This window comes from Drosophila bipectinata, chromosome 2R (genome assembly GCF_030179905.1).
Source record: "Drosophila bipectinata strain 14024-0381.07 chromosome 2R, DbipHiC1v2, whole genome shotgun sequence".
Classification (NCBI taxonomy): Eukaryota; Metazoa; Arthropoda; class Insecta; order Diptera; family Drosophilidae; genus Drosophila; species Drosophila bipectinata.
Genome location: NC_091737.1, coordinates 17,881,112 through 17,901,958, shown reverse-complemented (window position 1 = coordinate 17,901,958; position 20,847 = coordinate 17,881,112). Strand labels below are relative to the sequence as shown.

The following is a 20,847-nucleotide window of genomic DNA, read 5'->3' as shown; positions in this document are numbered from 1 at the left end:
TGCGCCTCTCGCGAATCCGAAACGAATCCAATCTCCCCGCAGATATCCGGAATCTGGAAACCCTTCGACATGAACTCTCGATTGGCCCGCCTCGAAAGACCGTTCAGGTTTCGTTTTTGGTTTCGTTTTCAGTTGCCTGTTGCCTGTTGTTCGTCTTGTTATTTGGTGGCTCATAAAACTTGTAAACATTCGACTGATTGTGCCCCCGATGGGTCTGTGTGGGTGCTGGCTCTCGGCTCGGAGCGGTATGATATTTCCAGATGATATTACACTTTTGATTGGCCCGGTAATGGGGCACTGAGGGCGTGAGAGATCAAAGGGCGATAAGCGATTTAATTGCCCATATGTCCCGGCCGAGGAAACCCACAAAAGTTATTATAATGGAAAGGCCCACAGATACGCCGAGTGGAGATGGTCAAAAGAATGCGTTTTGGTAAGTAATAAATAAGATTCGATTCGAGGAGAATGACCAAAAGATAGTCTAGTATACAAATAATAGAGATTTCAATAGAAAATAGTATTTTAAGAGTAACATTTATTGGTTTGAAGGCAGAGTTTTAGCCTCCAGCATTGCCATCGGCCGTTTGAATTTGTCTACAATTGGTTTAAGTTTTTTCCTAACTAGGGACACCACATTTGGTTGGAAATCAATAACATTTTTTAGTCTCCATCACATAGAGCTCCGTTTCGAGTTGCGGAGGTCGTAGCGCCTCCGTTTCGCCGGCGGATCGGTCCGGTACTGCACGTTTTTGGCGATGTAATCGTCGTCGTCGTCCTCCTCGACCTCATCCTCCTCTTCATCCTCTTCCTCCGATTCCTCCTCCACCTCCTCCACCACATCTTCCTCGTCTGCCTCCACCTCTTCGTCCACCACTTCTTCCTCCGCCACCTCTTCCTCCGCCACCTCTTCCTCCGCCACCTCTTCCTCGGCCACCTCTTCCTCCGCCACCTCTTCCTCCGCCACCTCATCCTCCGCCACCTCTTCCTCCGCCACCTCTTCCTCCGCCACCTCTTCCTCCGCCACCTCTTCCTCCTCCACCTCTTTCTCCACGACCTCGGCCTCGTCAAAATCACTGCCGATCTCATGAAGCTCCTCTATCAAGTGATCCGGGTTGTGCTCATTTTCCTGCGCCATCTGACCAACGTCCGGCACCTCGATTTCCATGATGTACGTCACCCCCCCATTCTCCTCATCCACGAGCTCTATTTTCTCTTTCATTATAGTCCTGGAAGGGACCACTTCTGGTGCTTCCTTGGTCGGCGTCAATGGGTGGAGCTCCTTGTCGTCGTCGTTTTCGCTGGAACTGGACTGCAGCAGCTTTTCAAGGCGCTTTTTGGGTTTGGGCCTGCCCCGTGGCTTGGGCTTGGCTTTGCTGTTGGTGGGCCCCGCGGTCTGATTCTTCACGGCCTGAGTCGGGTTGGGACCATCGCACAGTTCCTGCATTGCCAGCTCCAGGTCCACGTCGTTTACGGGCTTGCGACTCGTGGCTTTAGACTTGGCCGCTGCTGAAGTCGAGGGCTGGCTGTCAATGTCAACTTCCATGCTGCAGGAGGCTATAGGCGGCAGAGCATCGTCGTCTTCGTCCGAGTAGTCCATGCCGATGGGGAGGTTCTGCTGGAAGCCGTTCGATTTGTTGGTGGCGTCCATGACGATTTCCTTGTATCCGGTTATCTTGGCGCCGTAACGGGGCAGGTACTCCGAGAAGAACTCGTTCACCTTGCTCAAATCCACGGACCCATAATACCCGGCGTAGTCCGGTGCCTGGCCGATGCCAATGGTTATCACAGACTCCTGCGGCTTAACGAACTTCGAGGTGATATCCTGAGGTGCTGGAGTCTGTTCCGTGGTCTGATTGTTGGAAATGTTGCGAGCCTTTTTTCCTTTCGGTGAAGTGGCGTTGTCTTTGTGATCCTTCAACACCTGCAAGTCCACTTGGTAGGCCAGCAGAGTTTGAAAGCGAGAGCGGACGATCTGCAGCGGTGCGCGAAAGTTGTGGATCGAGCTGCACAGGTCGCCCCGCTTGCTCATCCGGTCCAAGTGGGACAAGGGTGCCTGGTGGAGCGGTGGCAGTTGCAGCTCCTCTTCGTCTTCCTGTTTGTGAAGATCCCAGGCTCGTATCCGCGCCCTCTGCTGATCTCGCTCTCTTTCTCGATACTGACCCGGGGTTTCCTCGACTTGGTCCTGGCCGGTATCCTCCACCAGCGATTTCAGCTCCACCAGCTGGCCCTTCGAGAACTTGGGATGCTGGAAGAACAGGTGGATACGGCCTCGTTCGGGATCCTCGGAGGTCATTGACCAGAGCCTCTCAAAACCCAACTCCATAAGCTGCGTCGTAAACTCTACGACACTGCGACTACGGAACATCGACATACCGCTGGCCAGGTTGTCCTGCAAGTCCACGTAGTCCACCTGCAGTTCCCGGCCGCTTTCCGTCCACTTAAGGAAAGGAAACGCTTCACTGCCTGCGGCCAGAAAAAGCTTCATCACAAACGGGTAGTCCAGAATGGGGTGCTGCGTGGGCGCCTCAGGCACTTTCCTTCCCAGCTGTCGGAAGATCCTTCGGTGGTTCTCCACGTCCTCTTGGTTCTGCTTGGAATTGGTGCTACTGACGGCGGTGTGGTTCCTCGGGGGCGGAGTGGGCCACTTATCCTCTTCAGCTTCGCATGTTGTGCTGTCTTGCATATCGCCGTCGCACTCCGATATAGCCAGCTCCTGGGGCACTTCGAGCGTGTCCAGGAACTCCAGCAGGTTCAGGTGGTCCGTCGGGGAAGTCCGACCCGGCTCAACTAGCATCTCGACCAACTGTTCTTCCTCGGTTCTCGGGGCCTCCTCGATACCCAGGAACTCCTCGTCGAAAGGGATACGCCGCATCTGTTGGCCGCTCCGATTGGCCCTGGGTCGGGACATGATCTTGTTGTCTTTTTGGAATCGAATTCAGCAAGCTTTATATATTTTTTAATGTGAGTGGGAGCTGGATGGAAAATGTTTTGACTGCGTCACCAATCAGCTGACAGAGAGACCAAAATATGGGAAAGGAGTGAAAGCACTTGTCAGTCAAGTAGTCCTGAAAACAAAAGCATGTGTGTTGGAAAAATTAGGTGTTTTGGGGTTCAATGGTGACAGCCCTAATTAATCGATACTTTGTCGTTATTTTTGAATTCAAAATTAAGATTCAGAACTCTCCTAATCCATAAATAATTATTTCTCTCTCACGTTTTTTTTTATACCGTCCAGACACTCTGGAACACACACAATAATTCCCAATCCGGGCTTTCGTTTCGAATCATAAATTCGTTTTTGCGACAAAGCGCGCAAGTATTAAGTTATGGAACCTGAAATAAAGTCGGGACTTTGGCTGAATTATAATGAAGCCGCCAATAGAGGAGGCGAGGGGAGCTTGTTGAGTTATTAAATGCCAAGTTATTTGTCGTTTAGCTGGAAATCCACGCAGGTCGGCAGTACTTTAACATCAGAGGCCCATACCCAGGCCTTTTCCCTGTTCGGTTGTTTTTTTTTTTGTTTTTTCGAGACTGCTTTATGGGGCTGAGTAGGAAATCTTTACGAGTTTTGGTGGTGAGACAAATTTATTGGCAAGGCATTAATGTTTACTTTACTGTTCGCATATTCCCCCTGGGTTTTGTGTTCGGCTTTAATACGAGTCGTAAAGATTTTTAATGTTGCATGGCCGCTATGCTGGTAGAAACTATTTACATATGCATCTTTATGCTTTATGGAGCTCCACACGGCACTTCCCAGAGGTTTGAGGTGAGGTGAGGTTTCGGCGATTTTTGGTTTGATGGGAAACGCTTTTGGGTGCCGAACAGTTACAACTTTACCCCAAATATATGACGAATAAAACTTCCCAAATATATTCGAATTTAAGTCCCGATAAGCAACAAATCGAAACCAAATTTGCCATTTCCCACGGCAAGTAATTTGTTGTACATTTGTTATAAACTTTCCGGCTATCTTGTGCCATTTCCGAGTCGTAAACTTCATAAATAAGCCCTACCTGGATTGCCAGAAACTAACCGCAAATATAAGTGAAATGAAACTTACTCCTGCGAGTTTGCCGTGTCCTTGGGAGAGAGTTATTTCACGATTGCACAAATGCAAAATGCAAAATGCATAACAATCACAATTGCACAAAATATTTCGCTGGCAAATTGGGATTTATATGTACGAGATACATGGCCTCGTTCCTCTGGCTTTCGAAACTTTCCTCCAAGGAGGAGGAACTAGAAGGGTCTGGTCTTGCCTTCGAGTGTTGTAACCCAGTTTTCGAGTGGCTTTTTTATTTGCCAATAGCTGCAGTCAAGGATGTGGTTATGGATATGGGGGAGATGCTCCCCGGAGTAGTTTCTGCAACATTCGCTTAAAATTGGCCAACAAGTTACAAACTTTGCATGATCGATGTTATGGGACATTTTTTTGTTTATTTTATTTTCTTTTTTGGAAGACTCTGCTAATAATCCTGCTCCGGATAGGGCATGCAGTGGCAGGCTCCTGGCGTGTTCCTGGCCAGCCAGTTGAGGTACTGGTTCACCCTCGTGTAGACCCCCGGGGATTGGGGTCGGGCACATCCCTTTCCCCAAGACACTATGCCGGCTAGCTGGTACTGTCCTGGAATTTCGTCGAAGACGGTCTGAAGAGGGCCTCCACTATCTCCGCTGCAGGCATCCTTGCCTCCCTCAGCAGTGAATCCTGCACACAGCATATTGTCTGTAATTTGTCCGGGCTTGTAGGTTGTGTGATTCCGGCAATCTGACTGGGTTAGGACCACAACCTCCACTTCCTTGGGGATAAGGAGTAATATAATTGGGAAAAATGAATATAGATTAGAGGAAGAGATTACCCTTAAAGTGTCGCTGGCAGGACCTCCCTCTCTCTGGGCTCCCCAGCCAGTGACGATGGCCACTTCGTGGTCGAAACTGTGATAGGATACCGGCAGGCAGATGGGTCGCAGGCGAGGATTGGTGACATCCATCGGCTGCTTGAGCCGCAGCAGAGCTATGTCGTTGTCGAAGTTCCGGGGATTGTACAGCTCGTGCACCTTGACCCTGCTGACGGATCTCTGGATGCGAAGCTCCTCATGCGGCTGGCTACGATTGTGCTGCAGGAACTGGAGAGAAAGGAGGTCAGGAGGAACCCCTTCCACGCAATGGGCAGCTGTCAGCACGTAGAGATCGTTGATCAGGGATCCGGAGCAGTAGAAAGTGTTGTAGATCCGAATCACAGCCATCCAGGGGTACTGGTGCACCCGGGTCTCCTGGCCCCCTACTATTTTGTTCAGGGTATTAATCTGACCACATCGACAGCTGGGGCAATCCCTCTCACCGGAGGGACTTTCGACCGGCCGTGGTGTGGTGGTAGTGGTAGTGGTAGTGGTGGTAGTTGTTGTGGTTGTGGTACTTGTAGTGTTTGTGCTGGTGGAATTGGATGAGTCTGTGGAAGTGGTTGTCGAAGGCGTGGTTGGCGGGAAAACTATAGAACCTATCCAGTTTAAAATTTCTCCTTTCAAGGGTTTCGTTTTCCTGCCCGAACAGAAAACAACGAAGCACACGATCAGGAAAAGCTGAAGCTTCATCTCTGCGGGATGCTACTTTGCAACTAAGCCTGCCACATGATGAGCCGATCCATTTAAAGGGGAAAGCCTGCCTGGCTGGTAATCACGTTTGTTCTACCGCCTGGCTGGGCAACTTTTCATTTTGGCAAACACACACATTTTCCGGGCTGTCGCGCAAATGAATTCATGAAATGTTTGCAGCCCCAGAGTGCAAATGCCTGGCAGGTTGGCCAACAAAATCGGAGGCTCTACTTTTCATAAATATCAAATTTCGAGGCTTTAATGAGAGCCAGAAGTTAAACTGAATTTATGGAAGAGGCATTTTTCCCCTCTAATTGACAACTGCTAGGCTCCCCAACTATTTATCCAACATTATGCAAATAAGACGCCCAATGAGGGCTCCAATCAAGGCTTGTCAGCAGCCCCCCGTCCTGGAACTGAATTCCATCCGCCACACTTGTCATCCGCGTCTCGTGTAAGCTGGCACAATAATCTGTAATAGGCTTAGGCATGAAATATTGACGCTTAGTGACCGCTTAGTGGATGCCAAGTGACTAAGTAACATCATCTTGGTAGAAAACGGTTTTCCCCCACCGTTTGCTGGAGTAATTAGAAGCCAGCCAGCTCTGGAAATTAGTGAAAGCATTTTCATAACAATTTTCGTATACTTTCGTGAGTGTTTGTGGAAGACTAAGCCGCTTAGGCGACACAGCGCGGAGCTTTATGACTTTGACTAATTGAATTTGGGGTATATCCATTGGAGCGTAGCTTTAACCCCAGCACACGACTCCAATTTCGATGGAGACCCGCCCACATTGAGGAGTACTTTTTATGCTTCAACGCCCAAATGGTAGCATTCACATTTTATAGACTACGGAATACAAAACTTGATGAGCTCAATTGGATGGTCTAAGTGGAAATGTCAGGGGGCTGGGCTGGGGTAACTTGGCAGCACCTCACTAAATTGTCCAATTATAAAACTGCGTAGGCCAGGTAGCCAGTCACCCAGTTAGCCGGTCCAGAAACCAGAAGCTAGGCACCCAGGCAGTCCGGCAGCCATGCAGCCCGGAGGCAACTTGAGACGCATCCACATGTTTCTGTCACTTTTGATAGTCTCTGCTCTCGCTTAATTGATATTTATGGAAATGGGATTCGGCCCCGGAAAGTGGAGCACATGTGGGGAGATTTACAAGCCACAACATTGAACTTCATTCCCCCGGTAGAGCTCATTAGAGAGTGGGCTATCCAAAGCCACTGCAACTCTATGGAGAATCCACTGACCTACAGACCAAGAACAGCAGGAGAGCTGCCTTTGTCTCCTAGCCAGTAGTATACGGCTTAATTGTGGCCAAGTAATAAACATGTCCAGAGTGGGTAAAAAGTTCTGGCTGGCCAAGAAGTTTGCTGTTGTTTGTGGCCGCAAAAGAAATCCAATTAAAACGGCAAGAAGCAAGCCTCAGAAATTAAAAGCAGAACTTGAGGCAAACCAACTGGAAAGTGCAAACAAATGGTCTCAGCTCTAAGTCTGTGAGTTTGAAAAATATTTAAAAAATTGCCCTTCACTTGGCGTATTTATTATTGCCAAATAAATGGTTAAAATCGGGGAATGTATCGTTATCTCGGTGAGAACAGTATACTTCACATTGCGTAGGCCGCCCGACTTGAACATGATTTAATGGGAAACACGAGGAAAAATATTTATGCACTCGCACAATATCTTGACTTGTGGCAACTACTTAGTTGTTGAACATGAGCTCTTTGGCTTTTTATCGTGACAGCATCGGGCTTTAAAATACAGCTTACAAAACAGCAGAAACTTGGCAGAGACTCAGCAGGCAAAGCAGCCAAAAGCAGAAATTCCGCCAAGCGGCAACGACTTTTAATTAAAATCAACATTTTCACAGGCCGCCGAACAAGCTTATTAACAGTTACTTGCCTCACACCCCTCTAAGCCACCGCGTCCTTAACGTTTTTTATATTTTATTTCAAAACTAAATCTCCGCAACGGGCCAACAACGACTGTCAATTGATAAACAACTCAACTGTCACTTAGGCCCAATATTGATAGCGACTCGCGGCCAACGTTAATCAGACAAAGTGTCCGAGGAGTCCTGGAGGAGTCGGGCGAGGACCGGATACCGAAAGCCCCAGACAGGCGACTCCTTTTCCATCATTACACAGTGAGAAAATGCTCCAATTTTGTGATACCCGGTACTTGTTCTGCTATCCTTTTCCTCTTAGATTTAAAACTTCATAGCTGTATGATACCCATTACTTCTCCTGGCTTATATTTCCTAAATAGTTACATGATTTCCCCTTTTTTTCCAGTGCTGTTGCAACTCCACTTGTTGCTAGCGGCTGATTGCGATAAGCAACGACACATGTCACAAGATTTTTCTGCGTTTCTGCCTGCTTTTCGCTTTTCTCCCTCCCCAGTTGTTGGTTGTTTTGTATTTTTTTCTTATTTTAATCAAAAGTGGAAATTAAACGCGGCTAATGAAGATTTTAATTGCGTGCAACAGCGAAATGGAATTGCATGTGGGTTTTGTGGCTGTCTGGGCAGCGGCATTATTCCAATATCTATAAAAATGTGTGTATCAGCATGGGGAGAGTGCATGCAACACATAAACTTGCAGCTCGGGATTTACATGACCAGCATTTGTTGCAACACGCAATGGATATGTAAGCGAGAAGGCAGACAAAGTCAACTTCAAAGAGCTTATGACAGTTTGAAGAAGAAAATATAAAGCCAATGGGTGTTATTTTCTTTTCAGACAGGACTGGTAGACTCCAAATGGCTAGGACAATGACAGATGACTAAAGGATACCCTCTAATTGATACTATACTTCGAGAGAGGTTATGAAAGGGGTACGTACCAGGTATCACATCACTGCCCCTTCCGTTTCTAATGACCCTTTATAACTCGTTTGACCCTTAACCCCCCTCGTCACCTATTCATCAATGTAATTCCAACCAGTTAAGAGCAATTGGTTGCTCAGACAGACAATCACATGGAAATCCTTTGTCGTGCACCCAATTTACATAGAGCTCGGCCCCTATCCCCTCCAGTTTCCTGACATTTGCCGGAAAAACGAGAAGAAAATGTGGAAAATGTCACGCTTCATTTGTTTTAACGGTTCAAACGGACACCTGGCCAAAGCCATTCGACCGGGCTAGAAGCAAATGAAACAGAAATATAAAGAGCATTGGGGAGTGGGAAGGTATTTGGAAAGTATTTGAAAAAAAGTCAACACGGCACACAAATTCCATGAGAGACGGGGAAACAAATCGAATCCGACAGATCGATTAGGCATACAAATGTGCAATTAGAAGTGGAAAGTTGGCTTTGACCAGCTCGGATGTTTATGCTATCGGATATATGTGGATGTGGGCCAAGTGTAGCAGCTACCCTTTGCCCAATTAACCGTTACAAATGGCCGGGATAGATGACAGGAATAGGCACAGGAACCGATCTAACGAGCCATGTAAGAGAGATGACAGCCTTCGGCTCGTTTTTCAATTTTTCAACTTTTCCTCAATTAATCGAATTAAATTTTTGGTGAGTAATTTGTTCTTGTTCTTGTTGTTGGTTTTTTTTCAATTTACGCGCCATTCGGTTAACCAGTGTCTGCCCGCTGATGCCACAAATTTCAATAATTACGGACAGTTTTTAATTATCCAACAAAAGGCGAGTTTATTGCCCAAAATAGTTGGAGAAGCGCATTTAATTATTATTTATGATTGTTTAGCGCATTTTTACTGAAATTGATTTATGTGGTTTTCTCGTGTCTGGTCAAATTTATTAATTTGTTAAGGCCGGCAGCGATTTTGACACCACCGCCCACTAGCCACCCACTGGAGTGGGCTACATATGTGGGCTGCGGCGTGTCGCCTGCCCATTACAATTACATATTAATTAATAACAATTTTCAATTCGAATCAGTAGTTGGGGCGTGTTGAAGCATGTAAGGCTATAATTAACCGAAATTAAATGGTTTTTGGGGGAAAAAGAACTTCAAGAAAGCTAGTTTCCTTCAGAGGAGGTTCAAGTTTGGCTCTTCTAAGTTTGGCTCAATTTACATGCCAGTCTTAAATGACCACATTTCCTGCTTTCGCCAATATTAATCTTTCCCTGCGAGCCGACCTTCAACAAACCCCTCGTCTTAACCCACTGACGACAATGCAAACAGCGGGACAGCAGTGCAAACTGAATGAGCAACGCCTGCGTGAAAAATGCAAATCAATTCAATTAAAAAAGAACAAGATGAACGTGCAACAACAAAAGTCGGGACGCATGGCCGCAAGGTAGGTACATATATACGTATATGCAACATACGATACTCGTACTCCGCTCAAGCCTCAGCGATGAAAAGAAAAGAAAAGGATACAAAACACGCTCCATAAAGATCGCAGACAACAACAACAATACGAATGCAACACATGCCACAAAAGTGTTGCAGTTACAAGAATTTTAATCAAGCGTTTAACACTAAACGCGCCACAAGTTGCAGAGGCTAAAAAGCAAAATAAATAAAAAGAAAAAGCGAAGGCGAAGGCGACGGCGACGACCAAGTTGCGGCTGCGCAGACGCATAAACAATTTTCAGATTGTTGTTGCCGTTGTTGCAAGTTGCAACTAGTTGTTGCTGTTGCTGTTGCTCTAGCTGTGGCTGTGTCTGCCTCGAAGCCTTTATTGGCATTGTGTTGTTGCCGTGCCGCCGCCTGTTGTTGCTGTTGTGCATAAATTAACTTGCCGCTTGTCTAGGCCCGGCAGCAACATCAGCCTATTGCAGAGCCAAAAAAAAGGTAGATCTTTTTAAAAACTCAAATATTAAGCAGTTAATAATAGAGTTTTTAAATGTAAATAAAGCAAGATATAATTTATCTTCTTTGGATTATAAAATCTCATACCTTTTCTCTCTGTGTTTCAACTTTTTCGGTTGAGATCTGGCTGGGACTTCTTGCGGTTCCCTCTCCTTTCGTTTTGGACAAATTTAAATTTGCATGACAGACGCACATTGATCATATTGGCGGCGGGTTAGGCAGTGGAGGAATGAGGATTGAGGAAAGGAGTAGGGGGACAAACATGCCACAACGAGCTCCAACTGCGCCAAAAGGAGTCTTTCAATTTCATTCCATTCAATACGCGGTTTCCTTTGCTTTTTTTCAATTAACCAAACATGCGGAGCACTCAAAATGTCATTTGGCTTTGTCAAATACTATGCGTTGTTTTCTGGGGGAGCGGACGAAAAATTCAGGCCAGCAGCATGCGTGAAACTCCCATAAAAAATCATTCAATAAATCACAACAAATTAACATAAATCTTGTTCTGTCGTCGGGCGGCTTTTCGGCTAGAAATGGAAACCGAGGCGGCCTTCCTTCTGTGGACTTAAGCGCCTCGGCTCTGGGAGGAGGATGGGGAGTCTCTCCTGATGATGATGATGTCGATCGTAAATCGTGAAAATTTTGACAAATGCACAAAAGCTTCCACACACTCAAATGGGCAATAAAAAATTAAAAAGTAAATATTGTGGATGTGACGCTGCCTGCCAAGTCGAGCCACAAAAGATGAAAAAAAATCTTTATTGCATCTTTAACAGCAGAAAAAACATAACCCAGGCCACCAAGATGCGGGCAGGAGATAGCTATCATAAAGAATTTTAAATACTCTAAGAATAACAAGAGAAGTCATGAAGTTCCAAGGGACGATTGAAAACTGAGATATCAATTAAGGGCATGAACTATCATCGGAATGATTCGTTAATTACCTTTCACTGATGTATCTTTTATAAAATATCTTTTCATGTATCTTAAGTCTTAAGCAAAACCTCTCATAGTCCAATAATACCCTCCACAAGTAGTGTATGAAAGTCGTGTGTAACAGCATCTAAAATCTAACCAAAACAGATGCACAAATTCTCCCAGTCTCGTCGACACAAATGGCACACAAAATGTATCTTTTAAAACGCAAAATGAGCTCCATAAATGCGGAGCAGACTACAATGTGAGGAGGTTGGGGGTCGGGAGTCGGGAAAAAGTGTACGGGTGTATGGTATATCCCCCAAGGGAGCCAGCCGCGCACATGTCTGCAAAGTGTTAATGTGAATTTATGATGCATTACGCGCCACCGCCACTAGAGAGCCTCGTATTCAGAGCCATATTCTTAAATTCCGAGACACCTAACTCGTCTAGATGGATAGATTCCTTTAGTGGTTCAATCTTTTTATTCTGGCGTAATGAAAAACAGATTTGGGGAAGTTTTTACGATTTGTTCGCCGTCTCTCTTTCTGTTTTTTTGGATGTTCTTATGATGGAAATTTAAAGTGAACTTTTATTATTGTAATAAATGCAAGAGTACAGAGTGACGAGAGATCAAAGTACTGGGACTGGTAATTAAGAACTTAACGTATGTTAAAGGATGTTGGCTGAAAGTGTAGTTTCAGACTTGAGATGCACCTATGACCGTTCTCCGTAATCCCTTAATTTGTTCACAGTTGACACTTATTGAATTATCCCTCCTCCAGACTAATTGCCATTAGAATCGGTTAACCCCAAAATTCCGCGGTTTCCTCCCCCAAATCGAAATAAAAACTCACACCTGAAGCCCATAACACAGTTCATTAAAGGCCCAACAAATGCCTCTAATAAACTTTCAATTAAGACGAAGCCCAAAAATACACCACACAATAGACATGGGGTTGGACCCGGTCCAAAAATAGGAGGCGTCTCTGTGCAATGTGCGTGTGTTTGGGTGGAACGCCCATTAAAATGCATTATTCGAGGGTGCGGCAGTCGGTCAATTTTCTCTTTTTGTTTGAAGTTGCAGGCACAAGACAATTTGCTCCAGTTCACAATTGTGGGCGGAAAATCGGACTCGGAACGCGGGGAAATGGGAAATGGGAAAGGCCCATGGGGCGGACGGGCGTTGACAGCTGCGCCTGGTGGCCGCATCTATGCCAGAATCGTATAATTTATGCAGTTCCACAACTTTAGACAACCATTTCACTCGAAGGGGTTTGTACTAGGGACTCGAGACTCTCAAGCAATGAGCATGACAAATTTTTGTTTGGGGCGCACGCTGCTTTTGAAGTTTCCTGTCGCGAAACTCCTTAAGTCACCTTCGCAGATGGATCTGTACTCTACACATAGAGAAACAATCAAAACACCAGCTTCTTAACAATGATTAGTAACACTGTGGACAGTGAAGTCTGAAAGTTTAAGACGTTTTCCTTGTGGCATTCAATAAATATTTTTCAAGTGTGGGACTCTTCAGCTCACCCATTCCCTGTTCCTGTTGCAAGCAGCTCGTAAATAAAATCGTAAATTGCCATTTTGTTTTATTGTCGTCCAGTCCCGGTCGACAGACAGTTTTTATTTTTATTGGGCTCGTTCTGTTTGTTGGTGGACTGGAGGAGGCTCCAGGTTTTTGGCGGTTGGCCGGATGCCTTGTTGGATGCAAAAGTTATCGTGGCTGCCACGACATGTCGTTAATGAGCCATAAAGGTGTGCAGCAGGCACCACCGCCGTGCCGCCAGGCAACGAAATCGAAAATCAAGGGGCAGGGAGCCCCCGGGGAACTCCCCGAGGTCCCGCCGCGACAAGGTGGGAAATGAAAATTGGGTTCCGAAAGTGTTTTTCGATTTCCACCTCCTCTTCGGCGATTTATGAGCCAGAAGAAGTTCTTTATTTTGATTACCGGCTAGTCGATAATGATTTATAGATAGGGGAATGCCTATAAAATTTTCAGTAGGGTTCGTCACTCGGAAGACGTTTGTCTAAGATAAACGAAGTATTTGGGACTCGGTGACCACTCCCTGGTGATGATTCGTTGATGTGTTAATGCAAATTCCAGTTCTGCCAGTTGAGAACTATGATGCATGGAGTCCCAGCTTGATGCTTTTTGCGGAATTACAAATTGCACGCACCCAGAGGGAGACTAAAAGTGGATGGACTGAGGCAGAGTGCTTCACTTAATGATTAATGTAAGTCGCGTACAAGAATCACAGGCGGCGGGCAAGAGGCAAAGTGGGATGGGACTGTGACGGAGCTTTTCTTTCCAGGAACCGAGCACAATGGCCATTGGCAATGTCATTGCCTGCCTGACTGGCTGACTGCTTGACGGACAGACGGACAAGCGGACAGTAAATAATCTATCAATAATTGAGAATGCCTCTTTGCCTGGCCCTGGCCGTGTTCCTGGCATTGGCACTGGAATCATGGCCAGAAGAGGCTCGTGCTCATGGACCACACTTGGTGACGTTAAAGGATTTTTCTCTTAGCCTCCTTCCCCAGTTCCTTTTCTTTCATCTGCGATTATTCTCTTTATGGAGCCAATGTCGATGATAGGATGCCCTTAGGCCCAAGGCGAGTGCCGCGGACTTCCTCCTCCTACTAGGAGGAATACTATCTATCTCCGGGAACGTCCCGACTCCTCGGAACACATCGCTTTCATGGCTGACTGAGTTTGCGCTCGATTCGATTATTTATGTCATTTGCTTTGACATTTATCATTCCACGATTTCATGATTTTTTGCATCACTCCCCAACGCCGCAGAGTTACACTTCGGAAAAAGGTATCTTCCTTATGACAGTCATCTCGTACTTGATGGAGACATTTGGGGATGTATTTCTTCCAGTGGATGCTGTGACTTTTTGCGGCTATTGTCAAGGACAGAAGATGATGACGACGCCGTCCGATAGCCACTCACCCCAGAGCCGCTTTTGGCTATTTATGGCCGCGCTACTTAACATAAATTTTATTGCTTTTCTGTTTGCTCATTTGGGGGCTAGGCTCCTTCGGAGCTCTATCGGCCCGGCTTACTCACCGGGCCAACAGGATGGATGCTCTCATCCCGGCTCCTGCTGTCTATGAATTGATGAGGATTCATTTATTGTATGATTAGTTTGCTTTTATGGAGAGTGCGCACCTCTTTATATACTCGGCTCCTTTTTTAAATGGAATTCAGGGCCATACATAAACGCACTATATATATCCTATATAGGGAGCTCTGGAGCCCAAATGAAATTATTATTCATCGCTGCATGGGCCTGTGGCCGGGACATACGTGTAGTTAATTGAAAATTATTTACCAGCAAGGCTGGCATTTCAGCCACAGGCCGAAGCCATGGAGCAGAAACGGCAACAGAAACTGAAACAGGTTAACTTGGTTAGCTGGTTAACTTGGTTAACTCCGGGCCATGACTCATGAGCTCTCCTCCGGATGATGGCCAGGAATTAAGGTCAGAGGTACGTTCGCCCAACTCAGTTGTCAATCACACAGACTGCAGTTTTGCACCGATTTACCAGGAAATTATTGATGAATTGGCCATCTCCCCTGGCCGAGAACTAATGACTTTGATCTCTTCGAGCCAATCCAGCTGGCATACCGCGTCCCTTGAGCCTGGCCCCTAAGCAATTTCCGAAAGTTGCCAAGTCAGAAGGCGGAGAGAGCCAACAATTAAGTGGCCCCCACTGTCAAATGCAAATGTTACTGCCCATCAGGCGGTTTGGTTTCTGGCCAGACCTGGGTTAGAGATGGAGCTGGAGATGGAGCTGGGGCCATATGCGAAAACCTGCCGAGTCACAAATCGATGCGTAATTAATTGGCTTGAGCAAGTTTCGCATGCCGCATGCAATTAAAAATTCATATTCAAGTTCAATGTCTGGAAACTTAGACAACCGCTCTCTAAGTTGCTTTCAACAGAACGCCGCATGTGGCAAGGAAGGCAAATAAGGCGGGTCATGAGGGGGTTTCTGAAGACGCGGCACAAATTTTGCCCATTCACCGGCAAGCACTGAGAGAAACCAAGAATCTATACAATCCTGGGCATTATTTGGACACAACATCCTTTATCCCATTTGTTTCGAGTGTGGCTGGGCAGGTATCCTTTGGTTCTCGGGACTTGTTTTGACCAATTCCAGCTTACTTAGTTGCTGTGTGTGGGCTCCCCCAGGTGGAGCATGTGGAGGATGGAGGACCTCATCGACCAGGCGGGGTGGAGGCATCTTGAAAATATATGGTCCGTTGATTACCGCTTGCTGTGATTTTTGATTATGCAGTTTCCGTTTCGTTTTTTACTGGCTTTCCTTCCATTCTTCAGTTTTTTCATGGCAGTTTGCATATGTAATTTGGTACGGAATGCGTTTCAAGGACTGTTAAATGCCGAGTTTTTGTAGTGCATAATTAGTTCGAACCGCGTACTATATGCACTCTTACAGTCCGGCCATTAAACGAAGCCATTACGAGTGAATTGCTGGCTGAGGGGTTCTGAAGGAGCGAGCTTATTTGCTTTTAAAATGTTATTTGCTTTTATTAGTTTTTAATATAAGTTTACACATTGGAGCTGCTACGGCATAATCGATTCCAAAACCGAATCTATGTTCGATATAAATAAAGATTAACTCCGTTCTCTTTCTTCAATAATCCAGCATGACTGGACAAAAAGAGTGGACCTTGTTAGGCGATTAACCCCAAATAATGGACCCAATTAACCAAAGTAGACAACTCAATAGGCGAACCAACAAAAAGCCATATAGAAATGGATAAGTTACGAGGGAGAGCAACAGGTTTTGGACAATTTCCAGCGCCAGAGTCGGTAACTCCGCCAATGACATCACTTGGAATCAGTGTCAACCCGTTGTTCTCCCCGCCTTTAGGCCAAGATGAAAGCCTCTAGGCCAAGCCGTGTCCCATCAATTATGGGACGCTTAGAATGACCGAAAAAGGTAGCCACACGAAATGAGCATTCATTTGATGGATTTTGATGTATGGCCTGCAATTTGTTAGGACTGGCAGAATACTCACTCTGTTCCATCCTCGGATACGGGAAATTACCGACACGCTGTCCGACGATCATACAAATTAATTAAATACCTTTGAGGGAGATCGATTCACAAAACCTTTAGGGAGTCCGAGTCCGTGTCAGAGATCAAGCCAAACACGACTCGGTTATTTAGGCTTCTTTTTACACGGCTCATTTGTGTTCCGGAAAATACAAATAATAAAACATCTAAGGTTGGTGTGTAATAAATAGTTTGGCTCGTGGACCGCATGCTGTGGCTTGGCTTTAACCCTTTGTTACCCAGTTTCTGTTGTTTCCAGTGAGTGGGTGCGTAACCTTTGGGGGCTGTGCATTTGCATGAAAAAGCTTTCGGAGACAACAATGCCAGTGGAACTAAAGTTGATCAATCGAAGTCAGTGGTCAATTTATCAAATGATTATGTCAGTTTTTTTTTGTTGTGGGTTAACCTTTTCAAATTATATTAATTGATGCTTTCCCAATGCCTGCTTTAAATTTTCTCTTATCAGCACAAAAGTGTCGCCATAACCGTGCCAAATCGGGTTGTTTATACTGCAGACTCATCGAAACCCCGGATTTCTTCACAGTCGCCGCCACAGCGACCCCATTTGATAAGAGAGCATCAGCGATTTCCATATTTATTTGTTTTTAAGCGCGACTGCCAGCTGTTCTATATATAGAACACTAGTCGCTCGGACTTGGAGAGAGAACGATACCCATGAGGGTTAAAATTCCAGAACTATTCAAGGGGCGTCGGTGGTGTAATGGTCAGCATAGTTGCCTTCCAAGCAGTTGATCCGGGTTCGATTCCCGGCCGACGCACAAGTAAATTTTTTTATTTAATTTTTGTTTGTATTTTATTACTAGAGTATATTAATTTACTTAAAAATTCTTTCAAGTGCCCCATTAAAATGCTAATATTTGCACTAAAGCTATGCCGACTTCACCTAAGTTGATTTAAGCCCGTAATTTATTTCAGACCTTTAAGATGAAGTTCTTGGCCCAGGTCCAAGGTCAATGAACATACTAACTGCGTAAGGTATTAATTAGTATGCTGTTTGCGTTTGCCAAAGCGTTTTGTTTGCACTAAATCCTCTACAAGAAATTTTTATAGAGGCTCCCTTTACAGACACCCTTAGGATAAATGTTTGTACAAATCTTAAAAATGTTGCCCTTTTTTATAAAAAATATTTAAGGCTCCATAATTAATTTAAATATGATTTTAAAGTTGAAAGGTATCATAGGTTATTATTCTTACAAGTATCACCTTTTACTAACATTTTTGCATGGCACTTTAGAGCACATTCGCTATTCATTTCGCTGCTGTCCCCGCTCTTGACTTATCCGTATTACTGCAAATATCAATTAATGCTGGGAACGTGCTTAAAATATTCATGGTGATCTGGGACCCGGACTGACCTTGGATTATAATCAAGCCCCATGCAAGATAAGAACTTGCAGACGGGCAACATAATTGATTTGCAGCCCAATTTATGGGTCTGCCTCTCGGAAAGGGTCAAAGTCACGCACATAATCGGAAATTTCAAGATTGCTCTCCACCGATGTTGCCCCCGAATGTTGCTCAAGTTACTGACAACGTTGCTGTGGTTGCTAGTGTACTTGCGACATTCCAAGTGTGGAGTGTGCTTCACTGGACTCGTAATCACTCGAAGCATCCACTCCCTCGACATCTACATACTTGTGCTGGTTAACCAGAGTATAATTTGAATCTAGTTATTTAATTTAGTGTGGTTTTGGTCCAACAAATTTCAGGACTATGCGGGTAACTAAGAATTGCAATCATATTTCATAGAATACTTCTTCGAATTTGACATTTTCGACTCCAATCGATTGTAAACTCTTCTTATTAAACATTTTAAAAAACAATATCATTCTGGGTATGTGTGGCTTTTCTTTGGATCCCCTTCCCCGTGCCATTTTAAAAACAATATTTGGCTTTGAATTCTCTCCTCTGGTTTACGTTTTTGGCATTTCAATGGCTGCCACGCCCCCTTTTCATTTGGCTCCCAGCACGTCCGTTTCGTTTTTGTTTATTTGGCTGCCATCGGTCGTATTTCGCATTTCGATTTTTCGTCCTTTTTCTGGCTGGCACTCGCATATTTATAGCCACTACTGTCTGTCTGGCTATCTGGCGTATTATGATGGCCAATGTTTTGCTTTTGGAGCCCACTGTGTGGCTGCTTTTCCCACTGTTTGTGTTTGCTCTGCGGCATCTTCACAGCTGAGTGATTGCGGCCAATATTTGTCTTTTTCGACCGGCCACTGGCCACCGGCTGCCAGGGGTTAAACGGAAGGGGTTAACGGCCCGTGCCTGGCTATAGTCCGATAGTCCGCAATTTGTAATTACAATTGCCACATTCGAATAAATAAATGAAACAAAGAAATGGTCTTCCAATCATTTGACTCAAAAAGGCTATTATCAAAAAAAATTCATTGCTTCTTAATATATGAAAATATGTTCATATGTATATGTATATGTAGGTCCCCTAATATAGTTAGGATATAGATCTTTATTTTGACTGTATATGTAAGTATGCTGTTTATTATCTTGTTATTCTTACTACTAACTTAATGGTTAGCCTTCCTTTAGAAAAGGTTCATAGCCTAAAGGAAAGGTCATTACTCCCAGAAGCAGAATTTTATACCCCCATTTTAGACTATATATGACATTCAATATAAAAATAATAAAGTAATAAATGAATTTTTATCAAGTTTTATTATTTCACTTTACGTTATTTTGGTAAAGCTAGGCAAATTTGATTTATTTCATCCCAATAGTGAAGGCCTTTACAATTTTCCTTAGTTCTTTGGGCAGAAGCAAAATATACCAGAGCCATGATGGTTAGCCAAATATATTTCATATTTTCAAGCAAACTTTTGTACTAAATTCTAAATCACTATATGAAATGTTCTTTTTATATTGAAAGCATGGAATTAAGGAGCAGAACCGATTTATTTAAGGTGTATCTAATCGTCCAGAACATGTGGAATTGTTAGCCAAGCAATCCATCTCCCATAGACCCACCACAAGCTCTCCCCCAGATCAATCGCTGTCATCTCATTCTATTTCCACATCCATTTAGCATCTGGCCCAATCTCCGGTCCATTCTGCTGACCAGCTTCGTCTCTCTTCGCGGCTTTAATGTCTCTGTTAAATTACCAGCTAAAACCCAACGAGCTGTGGAGTTTAATTAAAAAAAGGAGAACCTCGGCTCCCGCCTTTCAAACACACAGACACTCGCATATCAATTACGCAGGCGATTAAGCCAAACAAACTGCCAACTGATTGGCGATGCATGCCGATGCTAGAACCAAAGATGTGACTAGGCACTGAAACAAAAAACCCACAAGCTACTAAAACTAACCACAGACTAGTGGAAAAAATACTTCTCTAGGTGTAGTCGGCATCTCGGTTTCATTCCCAGCCACGTCGTGTCATCGTTAGAAAAATGGCCAGAACCCGAGAGACGCGGACGGACAGGCTATAGACCGCGTTACGCACACGAATTGTCAACTGGTTAGAAGAAACTGGTTAAGAAAATTGCAGCCTTGATTGCATGCGACGGTCCCCAGCACGCACACTCCATATATACACACATGTTGGTACGAATAGTGTAGCTATCGAAAGGAGAAGCCGCCGAAGACGGGGTTCCAGGCCAAGCGGAGCCTTAATTTGGCTTAAATGGCCGGCCAAATTGCATGGCTACCCAATACTATGCAAATGCATTTTCCTCCATCTCTCTGTGGCTGCGTGTAATAATTTTCCAATTTCATGCAATTTAATTTCCGTTGTCATGTGGCGGGCCAAGTATTTTTCGTTATTCAGGCTTGAAATTTCAGAGTCGCAATTTTTTCGGACGGTCATGGTTTCAGTTAATTGCATTTTGTTGTTAATAAGTAATTCTATAGTTTAACCGTTAGCTGGAGAGAGGAAAGTTTCTCCAAAGAATGGGTCATGATATTATGGATATACAGAAGGAAGTGGCCAACAGAAATAATATTCCATTCAATTTCAATAGGCACTGTTTTGTTACCAAATTGTTACCAAGTCTGGACCAAGTTATCTTGGCATACACCATTCACATTCCCATTCACCCACCATTAAATAAACAATTCATGGCTCCGCGGTGGCGGCAACTGCATCTTCAAGATACAAGATACAACTTCGTTCTCACCTTGATCCCAATCAACCTTTGGTGACACCGGCCCCCTCCTCATGCCGGTCCTCCTGGCATCCTCCGATCTTCGACATGGTCATGGCATAGCGAAGGAGACTCTTGTCTCGAATTTTATGCCGCCTGTTGCCGGCTTCATGGCCAACTAATTAGCCTGGCCAGGACAGGAGGAGGCTGCGATCTTCGTGGCCTCTGTGGCCACAGCTGCAACGTACTCTAAACACACTCATACTGTGCGACAAATTTGCTGAAAATTGCCCATGTGGTGCACATCCTATTCTATT

At 44.9% G+C, this 20,847-nt stretch overlaps 2 protein-coding genes, 1 long non-coding RNA gene and 1 other non-coding gene across 4 annotated transcripts; 1 reads left to right on the top strand and 3 right to left on the bottom strand.

Annotated features, from left to right (window-relative positions):
* Nucleotides 1–536: 536 nt before the first annotated feature.
* Nucleotides 537–3,104, bottom strand: comr (cookie monster). Its single transcript, XM_043210262.2, has one exon. It carries the CDS (start codon nt 2,906–2,908, stop codon nt 671–673), a length of 2,238 nt encoding a protein of 745 aa, XP_043066197.1. The 5' UTR covers nt 2,909–3,104; the 3' UTR covers nt 537–670.
* A 1,362-nt stretch (nt 3,105–4,466) lies between these two features.
* On the bottom strand, nt 4,467–5,594 carry LOC108124975 (trypsin-1). Its single transcript, XM_017240939.3, has 2 exons — nt 4,857–5,594; nt 4,467–4,796 (listed from the first exon to the last, which is right to left on the bottom strand). Exons 1-2 carry the CDS (start codon nt 5,586–5,588, stop codon nt 4,467–4,469), a joined length of 1,062 nt encoding a protein of 353 aa, XP_017096428.2. The 5' UTR covers nt 5,589–5,594.
* An 11,523-nt stretch (nt 5,595–17,117) lies between these two features.
* On the top strand, nt 17,118–17,189 carry TRNAG-UCC (transfer RNA glycine (anticodon UCC)). The gene has a single exon. It is a non-coding gene; the product is annotated as a tRNA-Gly (tRNA).
* A 1,896-nt stretch (nt 17,190–19,085) lies between these two features.
* Nucleotides 19,086–20,121, bottom strand: LOC138926059 (uncharacterized). Its single transcript, XR_011442379.1, has 2 exons — nt 19,776–20,121; nt 19,086–19,718 (listed from the first exon to the last, which is right to left on the bottom strand). It is a non-coding gene; the product is annotated as an uncharacterized lncRNA (long non-coding RNA).
* Nucleotides 20,122–20,847: the final 726 nt, after the last annotated feature.